General features: G+C 35.8%; 1 protein-coding gene across 50 annotated transcripts in view; it reads left to right on the forward strand.

Annotated features, from left to right (window-relative positions):
- The window catches only part of LOC114659757 (mucin-2-like), a 144,384-nt gene that overhangs the window by 61,852 nt on the left and 69,614 nt on the right, over positions 1-12,918 (forward strand). For all 50 annotated transcript variants that reach the window (XM_051934965.1, XM_051934999.1, XM_051935023.1 and 47 more), the window contains exons 30-31: positions 831-975; positions 10,644-10,675. In XM_051934965.1, coding sequence (XP_051790925.1) covers positions 831-975; positions 10,644-10,675 — 177 coding nt within the window. The remainder of the gene's footprint in view (positions 1-830; positions 976-10,643; positions 10,676-12,918) is intronic.

The following is a 12,918-nucleotide window of genomic DNA, read 5'->3' on the forward strand; positions in this document are numbered from 1 at the left end:
ATATAAAATAAACACTCATTTATATACTGTATTTTCTTGATCCTTTGTCACTGTTTCTGGAGACAGCTTTTCTGTTAAAGTAGTAATTAAACAGGTAAACATCATAATTGTAAAATAACATCTACAATATGGAGCAATAATTAACAACATATTTTTAATCAGTAAAATATATCCTCAAGGAGGATTATAGAGGCTACTTGAAAATTAACACACAAAGCCTCCATGGTAACAGGGGGACAACAAAGTCTACAGTATAACGTCCTGATGTGAGCTGAGATACTGTGACCAAAAACTGATCATGAAACTTCAAAGAAGTATGCATAATAACATTAATATGAGCTTTAGTCAGTAAGTGATTTAGGGAAACGTGCAGTTTTACAATGTTACAGTGAAGAGTGCAAAGATGAAGTGGGTAAATAATTCTTGAGTAAACTATTGGATTCACAGGTGAGCACTAATGTCTAGGAGGGACTTGCTTAGTTAAATTTTTTTGTTCATTGTTTTAACTTGCATGTTCACACCACACATATATACCCAATAGAAAACATTAAAGAAAAATAAACTCATCCAATTGGAAATTCATTTTTTTATCCTGGTCACTAGAGTACAGCCTGTCATTAGATCTGTTTTTCTATTAATGAATGAGTAATATTTTCATTATACTTTGAAAAACCAACCATCCTCCACCATTTTTCTTCTGTAGTGCTTTCTTTTCTCCTGCGTTTATACTACAGTTGACATTCTATTTGTGTTTGCATAAATTTGCTCTGTTTTTTCAATTTTTAAGATCACAAATTCATTAACAATTTATAAAATTCACTGATTCACAGGCTGCTATGCAAAGTGTCCAGATGAGGCATCCTATCTTGATGAAAATACAATGACATGTACAAGTCTGGAAAACTGTACCTGTTCCTACAACGGAAACGTTTATGGGTCAGGCCAAGTGATGCCGACTTCTGCATATACAACCTGGTGAGTCGTGGGGTGTTTTTCTTTAATGGATATTTTATTAAGTGCCATTTTATATTGCAGTAAAATCCATGTTAAAGTCCATTCATCTATCTGTCCATTTGCTGAATCCACTTAATCTAGCCAAGGGCTGTATAGAAACTAAGCATGAGCAGAGTTTTAGGCTAGCGGTAGTGGCGCAGACAAACCATACAAGATGATTGCACTTTTCAGAGTATTGTTACATATTTACATCATAATCCAAGTCAAATATCATAAATTGTTTGTAATATAACATTACAGTATAAACTAAACCTCACTTATGTTACAGTAATTGACATGTTTAAAACTTTGAAATTTACAAAAACGTTCACAAGTACAGCTTAGCAAAATTTAAATGACAGGAAATGTTGATTTTTTTTCTTTTAAGTTTGTCAATGTTTTGTAATTGTGGCAAAATACTTATTTTCTTATTTCTAAGAAAGTTAGAAAATATACACATGGTATAAAATTTCGGTTGCATTCTGGGATTTGGCTAACTGTTTGGACAGTCAAAGCATTTTCAATTTTATATTTTCTTCATCAAAGAGACATTTTGATTGATAAATATTTTGTAAAAGGAGTGTATATGACTTGAGATATAGGTTTGCTCAGACCGCTGCACTGCTGTTTGCAGTGTGCATGCAACATTGCGGCCATTTCAACAGCTCAGACTGCTTGAGGATGTGTTTGCCGACAGGAGTAGCTAAACAACTTGTAAAAGAGAAAAATACTGTGATCCCCCTCAAGCTAAATTTGAATCTGTATTTGAAGTTGTACAGAAACATTTCTCCGTTTACTTGCACACACACTCTGCTTCAAGCTGATGGAGCAACCTGAGCAAGTTTTACGTACACTTTGGAAAACCAACCATCCTACACCATTTTTCTTCTGTAGTGCTTTCTTTTCTCCTGTGTTTATGCTACATTTGACATTCTATTTGTGTTTGCGTAAATTTGCTTCATGACATTCTGATGATTCCAGATTGGTCCAAGTTGAGTATTGGTGAACCTTGAAATGAACTGCCACCCGGTCTAGGGCTATTTTTAGCTTAGTTAAGCTTATTTCACAAAAGTATTCCATTATTTTTGAAAAGTATTGCATTATTATGCAAAACATTTTGCCTAATCTGGTTGGCATTATTGTGTATGTAGGTGATCTGCATATCCTGTAACGGCTAGTCATGGATACATTAAGGATGTGCACATGTGCTATCAATATTGTGGAATATTCTTAGCCAGTAATTGACACCAGGACAGGAGGCATTTGGTTTCAGTGAGACTTCAATAAACACATAATAAAGCCATACTAGTTTCATGAAAACAGCCAACACGGTGACACAGAGTAGCATGTTTTATACAGAATTGACTTCACATTAAATATTCTGGCCATTCCTTCATGTGCTAATGACCAATGCCTTTCAGCACTATTATCCCCTGCTTGCTCATCCATACCCACAGAATAATTACACCCCTTATGCCGATAATCAACACCTTTTGGCAGCTTGCCACCTTTGTCTCCTGTCTTTGTCAACCATACACCCTTATTGCTAATCCTTCACCCGGTCCTCTGGGGTAATATTTTAGGAGGTTAACTCTAGTTCTGCCAGTTTCTAATGGCTTTTTGATATTGGTTGCCAAATCCAGTAATTCCCTTTTTTTAAAATATAATAAGTACTTAATATAACAAGTGCTCAACAGTGCTCAAAAAGTAGCATCAAAAAAGTATCATATAAACTTATCTGCTCATCAAAGTGCTCAACGTGTTCATATAAAAATATACATATAAGTAAGACAATATCTGTAATAAATCTAAAAAATACCTGTAACTGTATATCCATCCATCCATTTTCCAACCCACTGAATCCGAACACAGGGTCACGGGGGTCTGCTGGAGCCAATCCCAGCCGGCACAGGGCGCAAGGCAGGGAACCAATCCCGGGCAAGGCGCCAACCCACTGCAGGACACCCACACACACCCAGACACCAAGCACACACTAGGGACAATTTAGAAACGCCAATGCACCTAACCTGCATGTCTTTGGAATGTGGGAGGAAACCGGAGCACCCAGAGGAAACCCACGCAGACACGGGGAGAACATGCAAACTCCACGCAGGGAGGACCCAGGAAGTGAGTAACTGTATATAATCAGGTAATTAAGTTTCATACAGTATATCTCCGGTGTCATTTTCCAGATTTAATTATTACTTCCAGTGCTCATCTTAAAAGTACATAGTCAAGTGTATACTTAGCTTACTCAGATATATACCTAGATTAAGTGCCTAATACAGTATATGCTTCAAATATATACTCAAATTATTTTTCCATATCAAGTGACTAGAAGTGAACGAAAGTAATAAGACTCCATTTAATTCTACATGTGCTGAGAGGTAAAAATTAATCCACACAATATAGTCTCAGGGAATCCAGTGAGTGAAAGGCAAAAAGCAATTTGTTGCTGCTAGTTACATTGGGCATATGCATGGGGGAGAAATGAAGGAAGCAAGTATCTTGCAATCAAAGGACACTAACTGAATAAAAGTTAGAGGCATATGGTAGCACAAAGCCAGCATTCCTGACTCATGCTTCAAGGGTCTGCATGTGTGTAAGGCAAGAAGCAGCAACATGCCTGTCCTTTGCAGGGCACAAGAACGTTATTTACAGATCTGGTAGGGATATTCTTGGAAAAGTGGTATAATGTTGGTAGACTGTTTAGTCTTGCATTTTCATACATTTTCTGGTATCCAGTGTCTGTGGAAATGTGAAAAAGTCACTATCCAGTGCTGTGCTCTTTACATGCAGCATGATCCACCCACAATGTGCCACCTCACATGTTCTCTTTTCCCCACTTTAAATAGATGCTGGAAGTGTACTTTGTATTCCAAGTTCTGTGAAAACATTGAAAAGAGGCGTTGAATGTCACTTCTATTGTTATGTCCCAGGTTATATGGCTACCACCAAGGAAACCCCAGTATTTCAGAAATGATGAATCAAAGATTTAAAATGATATAATAAATATAAATAAATTCCTATTAATAGTTCCACAGGAAGCCCTAGAATGTCTGTATTCTCTTCCAATGGGTCTGCCATCAATAATTTTTATACTACTGTTGTATTTTAAGGGGACACTGACCATATTTAAATAACAGAAAAATGCAGTACTAATAAAATCAATTAAAGCTTGAATAATAATGTGTTTACTGGGACAAATAAATCTAATCTTAAGGACCTAAATATGAGTTTAACTGATTAGCCTTGTAAAGTTATTTATTAAATGGCTATTTCCTCAACTATAAAAACATTAAACGACTTCTAGTAATTTGGTTCTTTTAGAAAAAAATTAATTAAATGGCACAGTCATCGTGCTACTGCATTCCAGTAACATGGCCAGGGTTCACATCCCAAATCTGTCCTCTCTACCCTTTGTGGACTAATAATTGACATTGATGGGATCCTGGTTGAACCCTCAGCTTCAGTCTGTAATTTGGGTTTCATCTTTGATCAGCTTCTTACTTTTCAACCACACATTAGCTCAATAGTACAGACAGCTTTTTTATCTCCACAACATTGCTCATCTGCATTCTTTCCTCAGTGTGAAAGATACTGAGACACTCATTCACGCTTTTATTACTACCCGTCTGGACTATTGCAATGCTTTGTTTTATGGACTCCCAACTAAATATATCAATACATCACAGTATGTTTAGAATTCTGCTGCTCGTCTACTTTATCTGTCCTCTATGATTTGTATTGGTTACCAGTCTTTTCAAGAATCAAATTATTCTTCTCTTACCAGTCTTTTCAAGAATCAAATTATTCTTCTCACCTTTAAAGCCCTTCATGGTTCAGACCCTTATTATTTGTCTCAGCTGCTGCTTCCTTACTATCCTGCCCATGCAGTAAGATAATCAGACACTAACTGTACCTAAATACAGGTTAGTAACTATGGGTGGCAGAGCTTTCAGTGTGCAATCCCCTAAAATTTGGAATGCTCTTCCTCTCAGCCTTCATGAGGAAAAATCTATTATTCATTCCAAACTCCTGTTAAAAACACATCTTTTCAATGAGTATTATTCATACTCTTGTATGTAATTTCTGTTGTCTTGTTAATGTGTTTAATGAATTGTAAAGTGTCCTTCAGTGTATGAAAGGCACTACATAAATAAAACTTATTACTATTATTATAAGTCATCCCTGCATGAAGTTTGCATTTTCTCCCTGTGTCTGTCTGAATGTGTTCAAGATGCATTTGACGACTTTCTTGTTTGGTGAATTTCTACCTAACTGATATTGGTTGTTAGGTTTTGTAAATCTGGGACTTGTAAGTCACTTGTTTTTTGTTCTGAGCTCTTCGCTTGTGACTATCAATTTTGTACCCTTGTCCTATTACACTTGTCCCCATACAGTCCCCAGACAAATGTTACATGATTATGTTGACCTCTTTTGTAAAACTCTTTGGCAAAAGCAACTGCTAGGCAAATAAATGTAAATGCATACCTTTTGGTTGCCAGGATAAGTTCCATTCCCCATGACCCTGCACAGAATAAAGCAGTTTTAGAAGATGGTATGGTAAATTTTAAATAAAAAATTCCAGCTCACTTGAAATAGTCCTGTCCTTATCTTTAACTTGCCTGAGGACTACTCTCCTACTTCCTTTTCAAAATATGGATAACTGATTGTTAATTCAAAGTAATCACCTCATCCCGGGTTTAACCAAGACTTGTCAATTCATCCTCCATTTTCTCAAACATTACATTATTGAAAGTAAAAAATGAACACTGCCTTATTCTACACAGTGTCTCCCTGTACAGTTTTATACAGTTATAATACGAAAACTCCCCAAATGATAAGCTGCCCTGTTTTAAATTCATCAAATGTCTAGTAGCCATTAATGGCCTTTATTGGGTTTTACTACACCACTCTAAATACCATGTAGTGGCAACTACAGGTTGGAAGAATTTTATAGTTCATGCACCATGAGTTAACTTGAATTATAGAGAAAATACATTTCTGTTGTGAGTTTTGCTCAGTAACAAAACACATTTAATTAGTATATTAAAATAATAGCCTGATTTTACAGTGGTGTCAGAAACAAATTGACCTATTGTCACTGTGGCTGTCATTGGGTTAAAAGACTCTCACAGGTAGAACTAAAGGGAAGACCCTTATCATACAGGGCAGACACCTATTTAAGAAGTTTGTGGTTAAGAGAGAAGTTGCATAAGCATTTTTATACTTGTCATCTGTGGAAGTAACACCTGAGGAAGACAGGAATAGCTCAATCAATCAGTCTTTATTCACTCACCAGTGAGTACATAGGATTCATGCATTGCAAGGCAGAAGAGCGAAGTTCTGCTTTTTGGTCAGCTTTTTAAAATTTTCTACCTCACCCTTCTCCTTACTTATAAAAAAGCATAATATTGTTTACCTAAGCATTTCATTTTATATTGTGCAAATCGGCTAACCATTTCTGTTTTATGTATGTGTCTGAGGAGGTCCTAAAGAAGGAAAGGTTATCTTTCCTGTGTCTAACAGACATGTTCCTAAAGAGGACGTTGTCCTAGGTCAGCTTATTGCACCCTGTATTATGACATACGCCTGTATGAATAACCTGCCGTTATAGCAAAACAGCTTTGTCAGCTTTTAACCCTTAGTAGCTTGCAAGCCGTTAATTTTTCTTTCACACATTTAATGAAGTCATTTGGCTGTAAATGAAAGATAATTCTGTGTTCATGACAAATAGCAGGAGAAAGTAAACATTTTCTACTAAATTTTAAGAGAGGAACAGCCAAAATTGTGGCCAAAACAAGCTGGATTCAATACAGAAAGTCACTTTGCGTAAAATAACCAAATCCAAAATGTAATCCTAAAATTTAATTAAAAAAAACCTTCCATATTTTATGCCCTGAAACACTAATACAACCCCTTAGCACTGCAAAAGATTTTTAATAAGAATCCACAATACTGGATGATGTAAATTCTGTACCAATGACAATACCTGACATGCTTAATAGCAACACAACCACAAAATGCTGAAGCTGAGAGAAAACAAAACGGCAGCACACTAAGGCCTGAAATAATATTAAGCATTTAAGAAAAACAGCTTAAATCAACATATTAATGAAAGGATCAAATTCTATTAGATATAACCCCCAAAAAAACATAGAGAAGTGATACAATAGATCAATGGTTTCCACAGCATGGGTTGTAACCCCTCAGAGCTGGGAGGTCACAACTGATTTCTAAAATAAAACAAAAAATGCATTTTTAACAAATATTTATTTTGAATGTAGAAACATAAACAAATCAGATTTTCGGTAATTGTATATGGCTTATTGCCTTTTGCAATGTGAAATGCAACTCGATAACTTGATAGTAATGCCCTTTTCATATGGAGCAAGGATATCAGTATTTTCTGTATTTATATTAATGACATTAATTCTGGTATAGTTAGTAAATATGTCAAATTCACAGACACTCTGGGGGCAGCAAAAAGAATTCAAAATGACCTGGACAACCTTTAGAAATGGGTAAAAAACTGGAAAATGCAGTTTAATGTAGAAAAATGCAAAGTGCCATACATGGGCAAAAGAAATACCAATTATAAATATCAGATAGAAGACACTGTGATACTGGAAGCAACCTGTAAAAATAACAGTAAAACCATAATTGAGATATTCATCACCATATGATCTATTTTTCTATTTACTCTTGTCACTGGCAGACACAGAAGGTTCCAATTATCTTTTTAAAAATGTATCCAACTTTAGCAAAATGGGCATGTACTTATTGTTGAATATTCACTCAACAGCACAGCGCACAGCTTGGAAATGGTTCCTCATCATACTTCGCTGCTTATATAAATAAAGCCAAATTGAAATTTCCAGAAGACTCCAGTGCCATCGAGCAACGATGCAGGGATTAAAAATAATTTGGATGTTCTTTTTTGAACAATGGTGGGAAGTCCAGTAAACACAAAAAACAAAGACAAACAAAATCTGTTACTGGAAAACAGATGACACCAGTATTTCTATTATTTGATACCTATTTTACGGCTGCTCAGCTGCTATTTGTTCACAAATGGGGTTGAGTATGGTAGTGGGGGGTTACAAACAAAATTCTTGCCCAAAAGTGTGTTGTACCTTAAAAAAGTTTGGGAACCACTGCAATAGATCAAGCTAACACACAGAAGAAGAGTTCCAAATTATAACAATTCATTACAAAACTTTGTGCAACAATCTGAGTCCCCCAGTATGTGGCAGTTGAAGTTCTTTATCAAAATTGATTGTGGTGCTGCAGTCATATTTACTGTTATGTACAATGCAAATACTTCAGGTGACTTGGCTGGGCCTCAATGCAGACATTCTCCACCTGACTCTTAATTTCCATCTGCCATTTTTTGAACAGACCGCTGATAAAATGAGTGAGAGCAACTGCTTGATGTCATTAGCCACAGAACAGGAGCTACATGCTGTTTTTACCTTTTGTGAAAGTGTTTATTTGATATTTGGACTTCAGTCTTGACACATTATACCCTTCATGTCAAAATTTTGAAATTAGTACATAAAAAAAGTTTCTATTTTAGGTATGTGTTCAACATTTCTTGCCTCACATTTCCTGTCATCCTACATTCACATAGACTAATGAAGGCACGGAACACACATGAAATGCATGTGTTCCAAATAACTATATATTATTTACCCTATACAACTCCAGGCACCTCTCACCCAGATAAACAGACTTCAGCTGGGAGAATGTTTTGCCTGAGCTGTGGTGGTGGGGGGTTGGGATAGCAGGCTGCTTGTGTTGATCAACACATTTGCAAAACAAAAGACGCTAATGGAGAGGTGCGAAGGAAATTAAGGTGGCCTGGGATTATGAGTTTTTTTTGTAGGCTTCAGGGATTCTAGTGTTAAGACAGAAACAACAACAAACAGGTTTCTAAATAGACCTTGGATTGTGTAGTCATGTGCGGGAATGACAGCTGTGATGCTGAGAAGAATTTCTGGGGCCCCAACCAGGTTGTCCGTTTTTTTGCCTGTGGACAATGGAAAAACTAAAAGTGAAAGAAATAACACTTGTAAGTGTGCAGACCATCTGCAGGGGTTCAACAAATGCAGTTGTCTCTTAGTGGAGCTTCATCCAGCAGGTTGCTCTGGCCAGTAAAAACATCTCCTTCCAGGATACCTGGGGTTTTATGGCAGCTGGACCAGAGAGTGTGGTTTAACACTGTCACCAGGCGGCTTCTCGGCACTGCAGGGAAAGAAGGAGATGGCAACATTAGAGCAACCACCCTCTCTCATCTCAGCAGGTTATTACATACCTTTGCTGAGCCTGTGAGGAGGTCCTCCAATGCACATACATGACAATTGTTATCAGACACCAGAGGGCTTAACCATTATCATAGCCAAACGAGAAATGTCAAGAGTCATCAACAAGAGGAAAATAATTCAACCTGAGTCATTACCTGAAAATGAGAACCTAAAGCAGTAAACCCAATACTAATTCACAGTTCAAAATCTGTATTCTTAGACAAAGTACTAATGCTGCTGTGCAAGTTTTCATGACTTGAATTGTGGAGCCTCATGGGATGGTTTCTAGCAACAATTCAATGCTTACTAGCAACCAATTTACTTCAAATTCTAAAATTCCAGCGTGAAACACTTAGGAATAAACAAAAAAGCTTAGATATTTATCAAACAAATATGTTAATTTAAAAACACACAAGTAAATGAATCATGTACAATTTGCTTTTGAAATATTAAAGTCCCATGACCAGAAGAAATTAATCTTAAGGCATAAAACATTTACTGTTCTTAACAATTACATAAGCTTGCTGCGAGAATGCAATACAAATATGATGAAAAAAAAGGCCAAACCAGGACCTCACTAGCCTGACCCAAGGAAGGGTTCACCCAAGGCAGCCTAACTTTAAACTCAAGTGACAGACTTTCGGACCTGCAGAGTCCTAAAATGAGACGGTAGATTGAAAATTGGAAAAATACTTTTAAATGTCTGAAATACCCTGGCTTTAACATAACAAAGATTCTGCACAGTGGCTGCAAGCACAGTAACTTGAGCCAGCTGCATTTCCATTTCATTCTTTAACTGTTTCAGGTTGGCAAGTGTAAGTTTAATTTCTGAGTCCCCTCATCTTGAGCATTTCTTGTGTTTGAATTTAACAAATGGACTTGTCCAATCAGACAGAGATTAGCCAAGGTTCACTTAAAGGAATGGGCAAGGGAATGGTCAAAAAACAAGGATATAATACATGATATAATACTGCTAAATTCTGGCTGATGTTTCATAAAAGTCAAAATCCAAAAGATGAAATGAAATTAGAAAGTTAAAACAAGAATCGTTCCCATAAATCCTTATGAGGATTTTGTTATAGTGAAGACACAAATGCAGTAGTATTTTGTGGATGCTGTGCTATGCAATGAATCAGGCTGTCCAGGTGTATGCCACCTTTCCTGCCAAACAGTACAGAAATTGGATAAATTGATATTTACATTATAAACACTGAATAATTGTAATTAATTATTCCAGAGATGTTAACCTTTCTTTAACAGATAATAAGTGTTATGGAATATGGGAGAAGATAATATAAACAAAATGCTTATAACACTAACTTTCTGGTTTTTTTTTTTCAGTAAATGCATAGATGGCAGAATGTATTGTGTTGGTAAGTTAACTACCTAAACTTGCTTTCTTCATTAATCCTATTTACAAGGAAGATATTATAAAAATTATTATTTAATTTTTAAACTGTCTAGTAACTCTTGATCAAACAGTCACTATTTTGATTTTGTCCCACTTGGTATACATTCAGGTATTCAACCTATAGCACCAAAACTTGTCTTCCCCATAGTATTGTACAGGATGAACAAGGTGGGCCTGGGCAGGGTGGACAGCTATCCAGGGTCAGATAGACTATGGTTTGCCTTTTCCTTATGAAATTAAACCTCTCAGTTTTATTTTCTCTGCAATCAGTGCAGTCTTGAATTTGGTTTTTCCTTTATTCTTTTGCCACTGGCACTTTACATCCCTGTTTACTTATATTATTACTATTTGAAGATTAACCAGCATAATTTACATATAAGAAGTCAGTATGTTGTATTTATACTTACACATATGCTAACTGTAAAGGAATATAATATTTTAATCAATTAACACAACAGAGTAGTGAGCCTTTATTAGCTTTACTGAAATGAGCCTAGATGATTTCCAGTTATGCTAGCTCATCAACAGACACCTTGATATGTTTATGTATATATTGTATATGACACACTTTTTGGTTTCAGCTGTATGTATCTGAATTTTATTGTATGAAGTATTGTGTACATTTTATTAGTTTATAATTAAGTACATGTTAGACAAATACAAGCAGAACTCAATATTTTCAATTTAATTATTGAAATATCAGGCAAAAATGTCTACACAGCAAATGTGTTATGAGCACAGACATATATTGTTGGTCAGCTTGAGCAAAAGCATTATCACTGTTTCACTAGTTTTTGTTTCAGAAATACACAGGATGGTTCTTGGGCTGTAGATGTGGAGATTTCTAAATTATTATTACAAAGAACTATGAGTCAACATACTCTTCCCAGTTTTAAAGGTGTCAGCTCAGCTCAAAGCAAAAAACCCCTGAATCTGATTTTTTATTACTTTCATTAATTTTAACATCTTGTTTCACCTCACTCTCGTCCACCTACAGTATGTTGCCAACCTGTGGTATAATTAGGGATTTAGTACTATGTTTAATTCTGTTATGTTTTACTTTTGATTAGGTTTTGACTTATTATATTTCTGTTGTTATACTCCTCCATTTTATTGTTGGCATCACTATCATGAGAGTTTTTCTCTGTGGGTGCCACCTTCTTTCCTTGTCTGGCACATGATGTCATCCTTGCAGTAAGCAATGTGTATTCTAAGGTTGTCCAAGATTGTGGATAAGTCAAAAACTTTTATATGCTTTCTTTAGTTTTTACTTTATTTTCTAAAGCTTTAATTTTAACACATACTTTTGACCTTGGTGCACTGTATTTTTGACTTTAAAGCTTAGAATCCTACAACAAATAATCTACTAGAAATGTGTATGGCTGTTAAGGTGCTGAGTTTTGTTTTTTCCAGTTTTCAGGTCTTGTCTGTTTTTCCCCAGTTGCAATTCCATCTCCTGGTCCTTAAAATTGCATCTGCCTTTGTTCTCCCTGGCAGAATTCTTTATTCTTAATTTTAGAATACTTCTAATAAATTGGAACAGCTGTTAATGGATCATATTCATGATGATTTGGAATTAGCTAAAATACGTCTCTTATAATATCGTTATATGATACTACATGGTATCATTGAATTTACCTCCATACCTTAATATGGTATCCTTTGAATGAACCAGTATCACAAATCAATAATATGTCAATCAGCAAAGATTTTTAAAATATTTAGTGGGCCAATGTCCAAAAATAAATTTTCTGGTTAAGTTCACTTTCCTCCAAAGGGAGTGATGTATGACAGTAAACTCTCAAGGAATGTTGTCCCAGTTATGGCTTGTTACTACACTGAGATATGTGATGCTGTTATAAGCTCTGCCACTTCACTGCAACAAATGTCTGTTTCATAAAGAAGTGCAAAATGAAATGAATATGTAAGAAAGCTATATTGTGGAAACAAAATGAGCTATATTAAGTTAATTAATAAATAGAAGGCTTAATAAACATTGATGAATTCAACTCTGCGGTGGGTTGGCACCCTTGGTTCCTGCCTTGTGCCCTGTGTTGGCTGGGATTGGCTCCAGCAGACCCCCGTGACCCTGTGTTCGGATTCAGCGTGTTGTGAAATGGATGGATGAATGGATGGATTCAGCTCCTATCAAAGATAAGTTTTGAACAACCTTCTATGTTGTAAATTATAATTTAAAAGTTCTAA

The sequence above is a fragment of the Erpetoichthys calabaricus genome, chromosome 1 (genome assembly GCF_900747795.2).
Source record: "Erpetoichthys calabaricus chromosome 1, fErpCal1.3, whole genome shotgun sequence".
Lineage (NCBI taxonomy): Eukaryota > Metazoa > Chordata > Cladistia > Polypteriformes > Polypteridae > Erpetoichthys > Erpetoichthys calabaricus.